Genomic DNA, 13,202 nt, shown 5'->3' with positions numbered 1-13,202 from the left:
TGCTGAGCTATTTTACTGAGTACTGGACTGGAACTTACAGCTCCCTCGCTAACACACAGGACACAGCTGATAACAGTGAGACTGATTTGTGTTTAACCTGCCCCTCACCACAAAAGCATCTGAAAGGACTTTAAGATCTATAGAAACAGAAATAGGTTTGCTTCCCACACTGTAAAATACCGCCGCCATGCAGCAGAGAAGCTGTCTGAAGTCAGGCAGCACTGATATATTATGGTTTAAGGCAAAAATGAAAGGATGGTCTCTGAGAGTAAACCTGGCGGCCCCCTGCCAACCCGCCTCTGCACCCAGGCACTCACAGCCGCTCCAGCTCCTTCATGTCATCAAACGCCCCACGCTCCACCATGCTGATCTGGTTTTCCATCAGCTGCCTGTGGAGAGAAGGGGTCAGCTTTCCGGAAAGGTGGTCCCCAGCCGCCAGTCTCACTGGCGGGGTCCCCAGTGTTCTTCTGGACCCAGGGCCACCTCACTCCCACTATCCCCTCAACACAACGCGGCTTCTCTCTCCCCACTCCCTCCCAGCTGGAAGCCCACCATGCTCAGCCCAACACAGATGCCCTCCAGCCCTGCCAGCAGATGCCCACCAAAGGGCTCAGCATCATCTCTACCAGCCCCAGGAGGTGTCACAAGCTGAGCATGGTGCCCGCCAAGGCTGGGGCAGCCGGCCCCTTGCCGGGAACTCACAGGACACGGAGCTGCTTCAGCCCGGCAAAGTCGTTCTTGTTGATCCGCGTGATGTTGTTGCCATTGAGCTCCCTGCAAAGAGAAGAAGCGGAGGTCAGCAGGGAAGCACTCAGGAGGCGGCCAGGCACTGGGGCTCCCCAGTGGCTCCCCAAAAAGGGCAGGCAAGACCCAAAGGACAGCAGTAGCCACTGTGTTTCTGTGCTCCCTGCTGGGAACAGCAGGGCTGGTCACCGGCTCCCAGAGAGGACCCTCATCCTCAACGGCCAGCAGTGCTGGGCACACAGAAATCTGGCTGGACAGGAGTGTGTAAGCTGGCATCTTTCAAAAAGCAGCAATGGGCAGGGGCTGCCTAGCTTCCCCCAGCTCCGTGTCCCCACACTGGATGCTCCCCTTGGGACAGAAGCCCCAGAGCCATCAGCAATGCAGTAAGCAGCCCAGCAATGCCAGCAGCCACCTGGCTGGATGCACATCACCTCACTCTGGAAATGCAGCAAACACCTGGTAAGGTCATCCCAAACACACAGAGCCACTTAGAGAGGGCAGGGGTAATAAGAAAGCAAACAACTGCCCCCCAGAAAAGCAGGACCCCTCCGAACACCCAGCTGCAGGTCACCCACATGCATCACGTCTGGTTCGGTGCTCAACACCTCACACCTTCCTCTGCCCTGTGCCACCTCTGAAACATCTGCCTGGAGAATAAGCCACACTTCAAGAGACACTTGCATGGGACCAGCTGTTTCTCCTGGCATTGCTCCCACATGCAAAAGCCCTGGGCGAGCACAGGGACAGGCACCCCAGCCAGAGGGAAGACGCCATCCTAGTTTGGTCACCCTGCTGGTGGAAATAAGGGTGGGGGGTTGCCTGTGGGGTGCCTGCACCCACCCCATGGCTCCTGTCCTGCCCAGGCTCTGCTCAGCACCCGGGCAAGGTGTGCCCCACTGCCAGACCCACACGTAGCAGGGGCTCTGCTCCCAGCCTGCCGGCTACGCCTCCCTGGGTCTCCCCCACCACGCTCTCCAGCGTGCCCCTGCTAGCATTATCTTGCTTTAAAATATATTGAGCCGGGAGCTGCAGAGGTTTTCGCCTCGCAGTCTCAGCTTTGCAGTGCCTTTCTGCATTATGGGCTGTGAGCACTGCAGGGAAAGACAGGGACCGTCAGCCCTGGGACTCACAGCCTGCAGGGCTGGGGTTCCCTGCGCAGCACCGCACGGGCAGGAGAGAGCCTCCCCCCTTGGCAGCGCAGAGCATGGCCGTGTTTGCTCCTTGCCATGAGGCCGATCTGCCCACGGCATGCCCTGGGGATGGAGGATGCCCACGCAAATGCACGGTCCGGGGAGGGCTCCCACGCTGGAGACCCGCTGCCCACACTGAATGCAGACACAGAAATAAAGAGGAAACAAATAAACTACAGGAGGGGGAGGCAGTCAAGGGAAGGACGAGCTGCTGGAGCCAGGGCTGGGGAGAGGCAGGAGGGTGCCACCCCGGAGCAGGCTGTGGTGCCTGGGCAGGACCCCAGTCCCCAGCGGGACTGGGGAGCAGGAATGCCCCACATCACACGAGGGGCTGAATACAAAGTCCAGCATTTCCATCCAGAGCCAAAGCCTCCCTCCACCAGGCTCTGCGGCCATGCGAGGGGCCGAGGTCAGCGGCGGGCTGGCCCCGGAGCCGCCGAGCAGCGTGTACGGCCGCCGGGTACAGCCAGCACAGCCGCGCACCCCGGGGTGCTGCCATTGTCCTGCTGAAACGGCTGATAATGGCTAATGAGTTCCAGCTCGCCATTATAGCCTCATAATTACACCGCTATTCAGCCCCTGAGATTGCCGGGCTCCTGCCATTATCCAGCCGTGTGTGCCTGTGTTGGGAAGGAGGTGGGGAGAGCACGTTACTAGGACACAGATGAATGCACGCGGGGAATGAATAGAGGTTCCCCAGCCCCTGCGATTAAACTGAAACCCACACTCGCCAGCGTGCAGCATGCACATCTGGCTCCCGGGGATGGGGCTCCAACCGGCAAGGTTGCACCCTGCGGGGCTCAGTCCTGCCCCCCTCCCGGGAGCAAAACCCACGGCCAGGCTCTAAGTCCCGGGCACGAGGCGCTGGGGTGGGTCATGCATTTTAGGGACATCTGTCACCGCAGGAGGGGTGGCTCAGTACGTGCAGATGTGTGTGCCCACCTCCTGATGGACCACAGCTTTGGGGCCAGCTAAGGGCAGGGAGAAACCCCAGCTTCAGGAGTGATTTTCTCCAAATGCCCTAAAGGGTCCTTGCCAAAGCAGATTGCCTGGGAAGCTCCCCAGGGCCAGGCTGGAGGCCAAGCTGGAGGTAATGGCGCCCATCCGAGCTCCTGACGAGGGAGCGTCCCCAGCAGCACTCCCATGTCGCCGTCTTTTAAACATACCTAACATTACTCTGGCTGCAATGTGTAAGTGGAAGTTAGGAAATCTCCAGTACTGCAGAGAGAGCAGAGAGGCTTGATTTTAAAACTGCTCAATCTGAAAGCCAAGACTTATACCTCAGCCTGCAAAGCCCAAGGAGGGCTTGGACACCTCTGGGGTCCTCTGAGCACCAGCACCCCAGAGCCTTAGCCAGAGGCAGAGCACAGGCAAAGCAGCGCAGAGACATGCGGAAACACCAAAGAGCCATGGACTGGACACGGCCAGTCCCTCCACGTGCCAAAACCAGGCTCTGCCCTCTCTCCCAGGCACCTTCTGGGATAGCGCAGCCTGAACCCAAAGACTTTTCAGCACAAGGAGGCACATGCAGGATGCATTGCCCTGGGGCAGTGTCTGAGGACATGCCACCCTGGGGGGCAATTGTGCTGCCCACCCAGCGCACACCAGCCTCCACTCCCTGTGTGCTCACTGAGCATCCTCAGGGTGCTCCAGAACTGGGTCTGGTGGTGATCCCCGAGCAGGGCAGTGTCCCAGGGCCCCTTCACAGCCCCGCTCCCTTGGGGACTGGCCCTGCATGCTCCCTGACAACTGCTCTCAGCATCCCCCTTTGCCTTTGTTTGGGTAAATGATGGCCTTTGCAACCAAGATGGGAACGAACAGCAGGTAAAGCTTATTTGTAAGGATGCCAAGGCAACACTGCTATTTAACTTCATGCCATTTTTTCCCCTCTAAATCCCCTTCAGTTCCTCATGGAGATAAATTACAGTCTGCTGTGGCCAGAAAGCCGGATCCCCGCTGCTCAGCTGCTCACCCGCTGCCTCCGTGCCCTTTCCTAGTGAAGCGAAACACCCTGCCCCGTGCAGCAGAGCTTCGATAAGGACTGATGTGTCTGGGGAGCTGCCTGGCAGATTGGTTGCGTTTCTGGGCTGTGATGTGAAAGCAGAGATGCGGGGTGTGCTCCTTTGCCATTAATCCATACGGTTTAATGCCAGAAAGCATCATCATGTTCATCCAGGCTGCCCTCCTCTGCCTCCCAGCACCCCAAACCTCACACTGCCACTGGAGAGGCAGCGAATTTTTATTTGCAACCTTCAAGTTTTAGATCCCCCCTCCCATTTCTCCCTGGGAAGAAAGTCATTAAAACAAGCAGTCCCTTTGCTATGTTGCTTGTGGATCATCCCACTCCCAGATGGGATGTCTGTGTTGCAGCAGGGTTCGTTAGACTGGATTTGCATAGTCTGAGTTTATATTTGGTTTCTAGCTTTGGATGGCTTATTCCACTCCCAGGGGGTCTGATGCGTCTTTTCCCTTTGCAGGGTTTGGAGCTACACTAACTCAGTAACAACCTCAGAGAGTGCAAATGCTGAGAGGTAATTTATTAAATACAGCCAACATGAGTGATATTTCCCTGGGCACTGATTTATCAGGAGCAGGAAGGGGAAGGAGCAGACAGCGCAATCCCACTATCCGTACTCCGGTGCAAAGCATCAGCTATTCGGCACACATGTGACTCCTGTCCTTGTGCTCAGCTCAGCTCTGCTTTCCCACCAAGGCAGAAATCCTAACTGCCGCGCTCCCCAGACTCCAGCTTTTAAGAAGGCAGAGGGAAAGTCTGCGACACAAAACCCTGCATTTGCACCCGCAAGCGGAGAAATATGTCCTGGCCCTGTCAGCGCCAGCACAGAGTGGGTACCCGCAGCGCCCGGGTGGTGACTGCAGGGGCTGGTGGAGAAGGGTCCGTGCCAGCAATGCCTGCAGCCAGCTACGCTCCTGCGGTCCCCGCTCCGAGGGCCACCACTGCCCCGTCACCCAGAGAGGCCGGCAGTTGCTTCGTTGGTGTGATGCATACATGGTCCTCATCGCCCTGCCATTTCTGCCCTTGGCTCAGAGCACCAGCCCTTAGGGACTCGGCTCCCCTCCCAGCGGCTCTGTAGCCCTCATCCCAAAGCCCTGACCCCAGCTGGAGCCGGCAGTGCCAGATAATAATCAGAGAAGCACAGAAATGAAGGCTGCAAGGTCACGCACCCCACAGCAGTATCTCTGCAGCCCTCCATCAATCCTGACAGACGCGTACGCGACTTCTTCAGGGATGGGGACTGACACTCCCCTGTGCCCTATTCCAGCAAGTCACTGCTCCTGCCTCAAGGACCATTTCCAAAACTCTGACCTGAACCCCTCTCACTGCAGATGAACCCCACCCCTGCCTGCCCCAGTCACCACGGTGCGGAGACCAGGCTGCTCCCTTGCCCACGCAAGAGGTCCCCTCTCCCAGCCCCGTTTCCCCAACAAGCCCCCAGCCCCACAGTCAGAACCCTGAGCCCTCCCTCAGGGTCCCTCTGCCTTGCAGGGGCAGGACCCGCTCAGTTCATGCTCCCATCCCACATCTGTGCTGTTGGTGATCCCCTTCCACCAAACACCTTCCTTGAGTTGCCAGGCAACAGCATCTTTTCTGTCAGCCCATTCCTCCTGTTCGCCAAGCCCACTTTGAAATCTCAGCCTGCCCTCCAGCCCTCTTGCATCTCTCCCAGCCTGGTGGCACCTGCAAATGTCATAAGCAGCTCGTGTCCCATCATGCAGACTGCTAATGGAAACACGGACGAGGCTCAGACCCGGGACTGACCCCTGCACTCAGCACTGCGGGACAGAGCAGCTGCAACCTTTCATCCTATACTTTTATTGCATCTTTCAAGTCTTCTCAAGATTTCACCTGGCTGCTTGAATGTAATGAAGCCCCAGCACAGGTTCGCTGAGCTGCCCAAGCAGCCAGAGGCAGGGAAGAGCCCTTCCCAGTCCCAGGAGAGCCGCTCTCCTCCAGCGCCAGCACGGAGGGATGCTCACCGCATCCGCCAGCTCCCTGCAGCCCATGGGGGCACGGCTGGGTGCTAACCCCATCCACTCCAAAGTACAAGGGGGGTACAGGGTGCTGCTGCCCGCTGCTCGAGGAGGAGGCACTGGGCACCCACGCCCTGGGCTGACACAGCTGCACAAGGGGCTCAGCACCTTCTCCTCCTTTTCCTTCCCATCCCTGTCCTGACCAGACCCCTCAAGGAAGAGCAAGGGTGCCCACGGGGTTCATCGAAGTCCCTTTAAGGGTGGCATACACCCCAGGGCGAACGCCTTGCCAGCACCCCCCTACCAGATGCTTGCAGGGTGATGCCCAAAGAGGAGAGCTCCAAGAGCAGCTATTTGGGCTCACCTCAGAATAACTGCCCTTAGCCGAAGGGGAACCCAACCCCAAGCACGGCATTGGCCCCGAGAGCACAGGAGGCTCTGTAAGCTTTTACAAGGTACTAAAGCAGGTTAGCACCACAATAAATTTTTAAGCGTTACAAACAGCATCGACCCTGCGAGTAACAGTGAGGATCCAGAAGGCTTTCTGTTCTTCCTAACCTCTCTGGGGTTTTCATGCCACAGCCATTAGCTGCTCACAGTCAGGGAGTGCTTTACACCCACGCAGCATCGTGGCATGTCACCTTCAGGTTAAAAATAAATAAATAACCTCGCTCAACCCCAGTGCAAGAGAGAAAAGGCAGCAGGTCGTTTCTGTTTCATAAATGGGGAAACTGAGGCTCAGATTTACCTGGATACCCTCAAAATTGGGCTTTTTGTGCTGTGCTGACTAGCCTGGTGAGGAGTATCGCTGCTCCCGTGGCTCCTCTGCTTCTCAGGGCAGGGGAGGCAGCCCAGCCCTCAGGCTTCATCCTGCCACTGAGCAGATCAAGGTCCAATCCAGCCTACATCTTCCTCAGCAACTCCCTTTTGCTCATCCCTCCCGCAGCAGCTCGCAGCAGCTCGCAGCAGGGACGGGAGGACAAATGCACCCGAGCTGCTTGGTTATGGGTGCCTGCTCAACCCCAGACCAGCTGGGTCTCCTGGAGCATCCCATTTTGGAGCTGGGGCTTCCTCCTACTGAGAAATACCCAGGGCCAGGAGCTTGCATCTCTCCCACTCTTGGTACCCAGGGCTGCTCCTCGGCTGCATTGCTTGAAAAATTAATCTTCTCTTTTTTCTGATCTTCCTCCTCCTAGTAGCCTCTCTCCCCCATAGGACACTTGCCTCTGCTATTTTGAGCAGCAAGTACATCCAAAATGCACGCCAGGAAAGCAGATACTTAGCACAGCTTCAGAGCTTGTATGTGGCAGGGAGGCCTGAGATGGTCCTGGAGGTGACGGCCTGGGACCGACCCTGCATCAACACCCCGGAGAGGTTCCCTCTGTCCCACCTCATTCCCTTCCTGCTTCCAGCAGTGCCACAACCCTAATGACCAGGCTGCAAACCATCCCCTCTCGCTGCCTACATTGCTAATTGCAGCCTGGTGCTGTACAGCAGGAAAACCTCCACTCGCTGCTGCCACCACTGCAGCCATCCCTGGCTGTCCCCCGAGCGGGGACAGAGGACAGGGGCCAGCCGCCAGAGCTGGCCTTGGAGCTACTCATGCTGGAAGCCTGCCGGGGAGCAGTGATCTGGGTCTGACATCCCCCAGGATGGGGCCATTTGCTAACGCACAACTGGTTTTTATTGCATTTCAGAAAAAACACACACAGAAACATCTCTTTGCCTTTCAGGTTTTATGAAAGGTTATTTCAGTAGCAATAAAGAGAAAGGGGATGAGTCCACGGCACTAAGTACCTCTGGAGCGGGCAGGGAACCATGAAGGACTCGGATGCGAGACAAAGACAGGCTCCTTGGTTGCCCACTTCGCCCTCCTTGCATGCACACGTCCTGCTCCAGCGCTCGCCTCGCCCACCTGCGCCGGCTCCCTGGGGAGCAAACCAGAGCAAGGATGGAGGAAAAGCCCCTCTCAACGTGGAGTCATGGGCTCGTACACCTTTCCCTGGACAGGACACCCTTTCCCTGCCTGCACCGCCTCGGTGGCACCCCGAGTCCCCTCTGTTCCCCCGAGCTGTGGGCTCTGCTCCCCCACGGGGGTCTCTCGAGCATCCTTTGCATTTTATAGCTGCTTTGCTCTTCTGCTGGCTGGAGATCTGGCAGGAAACAATGAAGTAGGGGAGCATGAAACTCAAAGCAAATGCACGTCCCGTAATGAGCCAGCTAGACGGTTTCTGTGCATGCATGTGCACGGGGTGCTATCCTGCACCGGCACTGCTGCCGCCGTGCCCAGCACACAGCAGCAGCAGCAGCAACGGTGTCTGAAGGTGCACACAAGAGACCCGCAATTAAAGCCAGGAACAATTCCCCCTCCTCGCTCCCACCTCAGCAGCGAGGAATTGCCAGCGGCACAATGCATCACCCCGGAGGAGCAAAGTGGCAGCACATTTAAGGCAAAAATATCTATTTTAAAGGATGCAATAAAACAGAGCCAGGGAAGGGTTTATAGGGAAGCAATTGCCGTGTGGGGTGAGAAGTGGTCACCAGAGGCCAATCCGCCTGGCTTTATTGCCTGTTACCGGTAACTTTTCCCAACCAGGGGACAATAGATCCTCCGCTATCAGCCTCAGCTCCAGTCAATACAAACACGACATAGTTTTTTAAACTAATATTTTTCCAGCATGCAATTCCACGGAGAGCGAGAACGCAGCGTTACCATGGCGATATATAGACAGCATCTGCCTTGGACGTAGCTGAAGGGAGAAATTGGAATAGAATTGCAAATTTCCTCTGTCCAGGAAGGCTCCCAAGGAAGCCACTGCAGCGGGCTGAGCAGGCTGCCTTACCCAGGCAGCCCGCATCCTCCCAGCGCCCAGCACTGGCTCTCCTGAAAGCCGAGGGCAGCGGGGCCAGCCAAGCACTGCCCTGGCTGGAAATCGGTCCTGCATCCCACCCCAGAGCTCTGCAGAGCCTGTGCGCTCCCTCGCTGCCCCTGCAACCAGCCTGCTCAGCTGCAACACAAAAACTTGCCTGGGCACCCCAGGAAAGAGAGAGGTTGACCCCCCCAAGGTGCTTCCTAAGAATTAACGTTCCCTAAAGCACCCGAAGGAGACACAGCGCAACGACTGGTGTCGAATACATGAGCGCTGCTGCGATACACTGGCCTTGCCGCTGCAAGACATTTTGATTAACCGGCTAGAGGGAGATACGCGTGCATGAATTAAACACACGCTGAACAAGAGCTCGCTGCTGTAATTTCGGCAGGGGACGGTTAGGCAGTGCACGAGCGCGCCTCAGGTGCAGCCGCCCTGGCATTGAGCTCCTGTAACCAAGGGTTGGAGCTCAGCACCCCTTCCCTCCACCAACAAGGTGGGTAGAAGAACACGCAGACAGGGGAGACGGCAGAGCTGGCTGCAGTCTGGATGGGGCCCATTTCAGCACAGGCAAATCCCAAGTTGGGGGAACAAGGCAAATGGGAGCCCCATGCAATGCTGAGGCCAGGGACCCTGGGAGGGAGAAGAGGAAGCCAAGGGGGATGCAGTGATGGGGACTCCCAAACCCAGCTCTGCTGCCCCCCATGCGGGGGGGAGAGGGGCACGGCACAGCCAACAGTGAGATGGGGATGTTCAGCCCACCAGAGAGGAGGCGAAAGGGGTGAGTGGGGCAATTTTCAGCTGTCAGCTGAAAACTTAAAAAAACAGGAGCAAGTGCAATGCCATGAGGCTCAATTCAACCCCCACGAGCAAAGAGCTGGGCTGGAAGCAGCCATTTGACGGCATGTGATGAATTTGCACTGATCCTGCTGGCACGGGGAGAGTGACCCAGCTCCCCAACAGGGCAGTCTGCTCTTCAGAGGCACTTTCAAGGAAAGAAAGAAAAGCAAGCAAATGGGAAAGGGAACTGTGCCCTTCTCCCACAGCTCTCCTCCGGCAGCTGAGACCCGAGGGACTCCTGGGAGCAGATAACACGGTAGTGCTGGAGGATTATCGCCCCGTCCTGCCTACAATGCCTCCAGGACCTGCTCTATCGTGCTTGCCAGAGGCGTAGGCAGGAGCACAGGCAGCCGTGCAAAGGACCCAGAGATTTTGCTGCTTCCCCCCTTGCTGCAGCATAAGCCTCTCCACTTGGTGCCTGATCCAGGTCAGGGGGGAGGCACTGCTTGGTGTTTACGTCAGGTTGCAGACTAGAAGGCACTCAGGGAGCAATGAGCTGTGCCCTGGTGCAAGGAAAGAGGGGTCCCCTGTCCCCCCATGCAGCCACCACTCATGCTCCTTCCTGGACACATCTCCAGCCCTTACCCTGCACCAACAGCATGGCACTGTCACCGGGCAGACATCATAGGAAACCTTCAAGCAGCAGGCAAGACAATTTCTCCCCAGCCTGTGATTCCCCAAAGTTGCAGTGACTCTGCAAAGCAAATAATTCCCTCTTCTTCAAAGGAAAAGGGTGTGTTTCAAAAGCGATGGAGCTCAGACCTCACCACAGGACACTGCTGTCTGAGTCCCCGTGACGGCTTTGGCAGTGCCAGCACGCGTGGCTGCAGTGGCAGCACTGCCCTGTCCAGGGGTTTGACCCATGCCACCATGGGGCTCAGCCAGCTGGGAGGCTGCAGAAAGCCTGGAGCCTCCAAACACTGCGCTGGGCTGCCCTGCAAGGCTGTGGGCATGCAACAGGCAGGCAACACGACAGCAGGGACACCACTGCTCACCTGCACTGTGGGACGCACAGCGAGGTCGGCATCGCTTACGCTGCACATCCCAGGGCTTGGGAAAAGGAGCAGGCAGTGGAGGGCACCAGTAAGGGCTTGCTGGCTTCCCAAAGAAAGCCAGCCCCTGGAGACAGCGAGTCCCGAGCACAGAGCCTGCTGCAGGCTCCCCTGCGGTTGCTAGCTGACCCCGCTCCATCAAGCGGCGAGAAGTTGGAGCCTGCGAGGTTGCAGCCTCTTTACAGGGAACTCAAACTCACTTACGATCTGTTACAGCAGGAATTCACTGCTCGGAGATAGACCTGCTCTGCACAGACACCCTCAAGCACCTGCAAGGGCGTGCAACGCAGTGGGAAGTAGTTATCCAGCAGACAACACCCACGAGAGAGCAGCATGTCTAGCTCAACCCAGATCCAGCACCGGCAGCTGCATGAATATACAGAAAACCCAATGCCGCCAAACAGTGACGGCCACGGAGGACCAGGTCAGTGGAGGCAGAACAGGAGACAGCAAGCAGGACCCGCTGCCAGAGGGGGAGAGATGCCCTGCGGGGCAGGAGCGAGACACCCACCCAAGGGCATCCTCCGTCGGCCCACTCCAGCATCGTTTCGTCTGAGGTAGGCAGAGGCAGAGGCTCGCTGCCCACATTCCCCCAGCACCCCCGACCCGGGTGCGTGGAGAGCAGATGCTGCGGAGCCCACTGAGCTCCCCGAGGGGCAGAAAGGGCTGGCGCAGGCAGGAGCGGCTGCGCGCAAACCTCCCCCCCCGGCCCTGGGCACAGAGGAAAGGGGGATCCTGTCTCGGAGCTCACAGACTGGCTGGCTCTATGGGACTGCAGCTTGCAGCAGCCTGGTTGCTGCGCTCGGTAATAATCACTTGTATGAGGGTAATTACGGCGGGGGAAAACTCCACTAAAGCAGTGTCCCGCAGAGCTCCCAGCGCTGCACACTGGGTGCAGCCTTGGCGGCTGCCAGGCTGCCTGCAGTCCCTGCCTGTGGGGTCTCTCCCCAGCTGCAGGCAAAGGGGACATTCACTCCAGTAACTGGAGGCAGCGCAGCACAGGGACAGGAGGAGCCCCGTGTGTGTGGCTGTCCCGGGACGCATCCTGCCCTGAGGAGACAGCAGCCCGACACTTCCCTGCGCTGCAAGGGGGATGTCGGGGCAGCCTGGCCCCACGGCTGGAGCTGAGGGGGGACTACTGTGCCCAGAAACAGCCCGTGGGACGGGGCACCCGCTGCCCCTGAGTGGAGGGGAGAAGGAGGGGACAGCCCTGCTCTCCTGCCGGGACTGGGGACACCTGCACGCTGGGAACCTGCCATCAGCAGCGGGTTGGACACATTCATCTCATGCCCCTCTCCCTGGAGCAGGGACCCGCTGCAGCCGCAGGGCCCCCGAGCACAGAGACCTGCCCAGCCGGGCGCAGCGGCAAAGGGACACCCTGCTCAGGGGAGCTCAGCGGGCACTGCAGGACCCCCGCAGCCGGCTGGACTGTGGCTATGCTCCGTGGGAGAAAAGCTTTCCTTATGGGGTCCAGCCAAGAGACCCAGGGACCGCCCCCGGTGCCCCTGGGGATGTGGCAGGGGCTTTGATCAGCAGGGAGATGCGGGCACAGGAGACTGGCAGGGCTGGGTGAGCGTGTGCACAGCTGTAGGCTGGTCACACCGGGGGGGGGTCCCAAGGGGAGATGATGGGAACGGGGCCTGATCCCCAGCACAACACCCCCAGGAGGGCTCCCTGGGGACAAAGAGGTGCCCAGCATGGGTAGGGGCTCGGGGTGGCGGGGACCTGCAGGCAACCCCTCCGGCTGTGTGGGTGCCCCATGACAAGTCATAGCAGGAGCAGCCACACACCTGTGTGTGGGTGCCATGGGGCACACAGCCCCACACATGCAGCCCATTCTGGGCCGCCCCAGTGCAAATGCCCCCCTGGAGCAACCCACGCCCTCAGGCACAGTTCTAATCCCAACCCGGCTCCCCCTGCTTGCACACACACGGGCTCTTGCACATGCAGGACTCCTTGCACACCCCTCCCACAGACGAATGGTTGCACACACACCCTGCCCCAGCGGGCTCTTGCACACACACACCGTTCCCCACCGTGCACCCCCCTCATGGAGGGGATGATGCACATGCACCCACCCAAGAGGCTCCTGCACACGCAATCCCCCGGCTGAACGGGACGCTGCACATGCGCCCACCACACCAAAGGTTCTTGCACATGCATCTTTTGGGCAGGCTTCTGCACGTGCCCCCCCGGGCATTTGCACAAGTACTCCCCTTAACAGACATATGCATCCCCCTTGGATGGACACTTGCACACACCCCCAGACAGGCTGTTGCACACACACCCCACGGACAGACTCGTGCACATGCATCCCCTGACGGGCTCCTTCCTGCACACGCTCCTGACAGGCTCTTAAACATGTATCCCCCCCGCTGGGCTCTTGCACACGCAGCTCCGCTGGGCACTTGCACGCACTCCCCACACGCTTTTAAACGCGCCCCCCCACCCCCAGGACAAGCACTTGGCCCCAGCGCCCTGCCGGGCTCTTGCACACGCCCGCACCCCGACAC

General features: G+C 58.7%; 1 protein-coding gene across 1 annotated transcript in view; it reads right to left on the bottom strand.

Moving 5' to 3' along the window:
- The window catches only part of SLIT1 (slit guidance ligand 1), a 50,260-nt gene extending 49,492 nt beyond the window's left edge, over positions 1-768 (bottom strand). The window contains exons 1-2 of the mRNA XM_019471658.1: positions 703-768; positions 318-389 (exon numbers count right to left, since the gene is read on the bottom strand). Of these exons, the coding sequence (XP_019327203.1) occupies positions 318-382 (65 nt within the window). The 5' untranslated portion in view covers positions 383-389; positions 703-768. The remainder of the gene's footprint in view (positions 1-317; positions 390-702) is intronic.
- Positions 769-13,202: the final 12,434 nt, after the last annotated feature.

Source organism: Aptenodytes forsteri, unplaced genomic scaffold (assembly GCF_000699145.1).
Source record: "Aptenodytes forsteri isolate BGI_AS27 unplaced genomic scaffold, ASM69914v1 Scaffold15, whole genome shotgun sequence".
In the NCBI taxonomy this organism is placed as follows: Eukaryota; Metazoa; Chordata; class Aves; order Sphenisciformes; family Spheniscidae; genus Aptenodytes; species Aptenodytes forsteri.
Note: the sequence above shows the minus strand (reverse complement) of the source record. Positions and strands in the feature narration are given on the sequence as shown.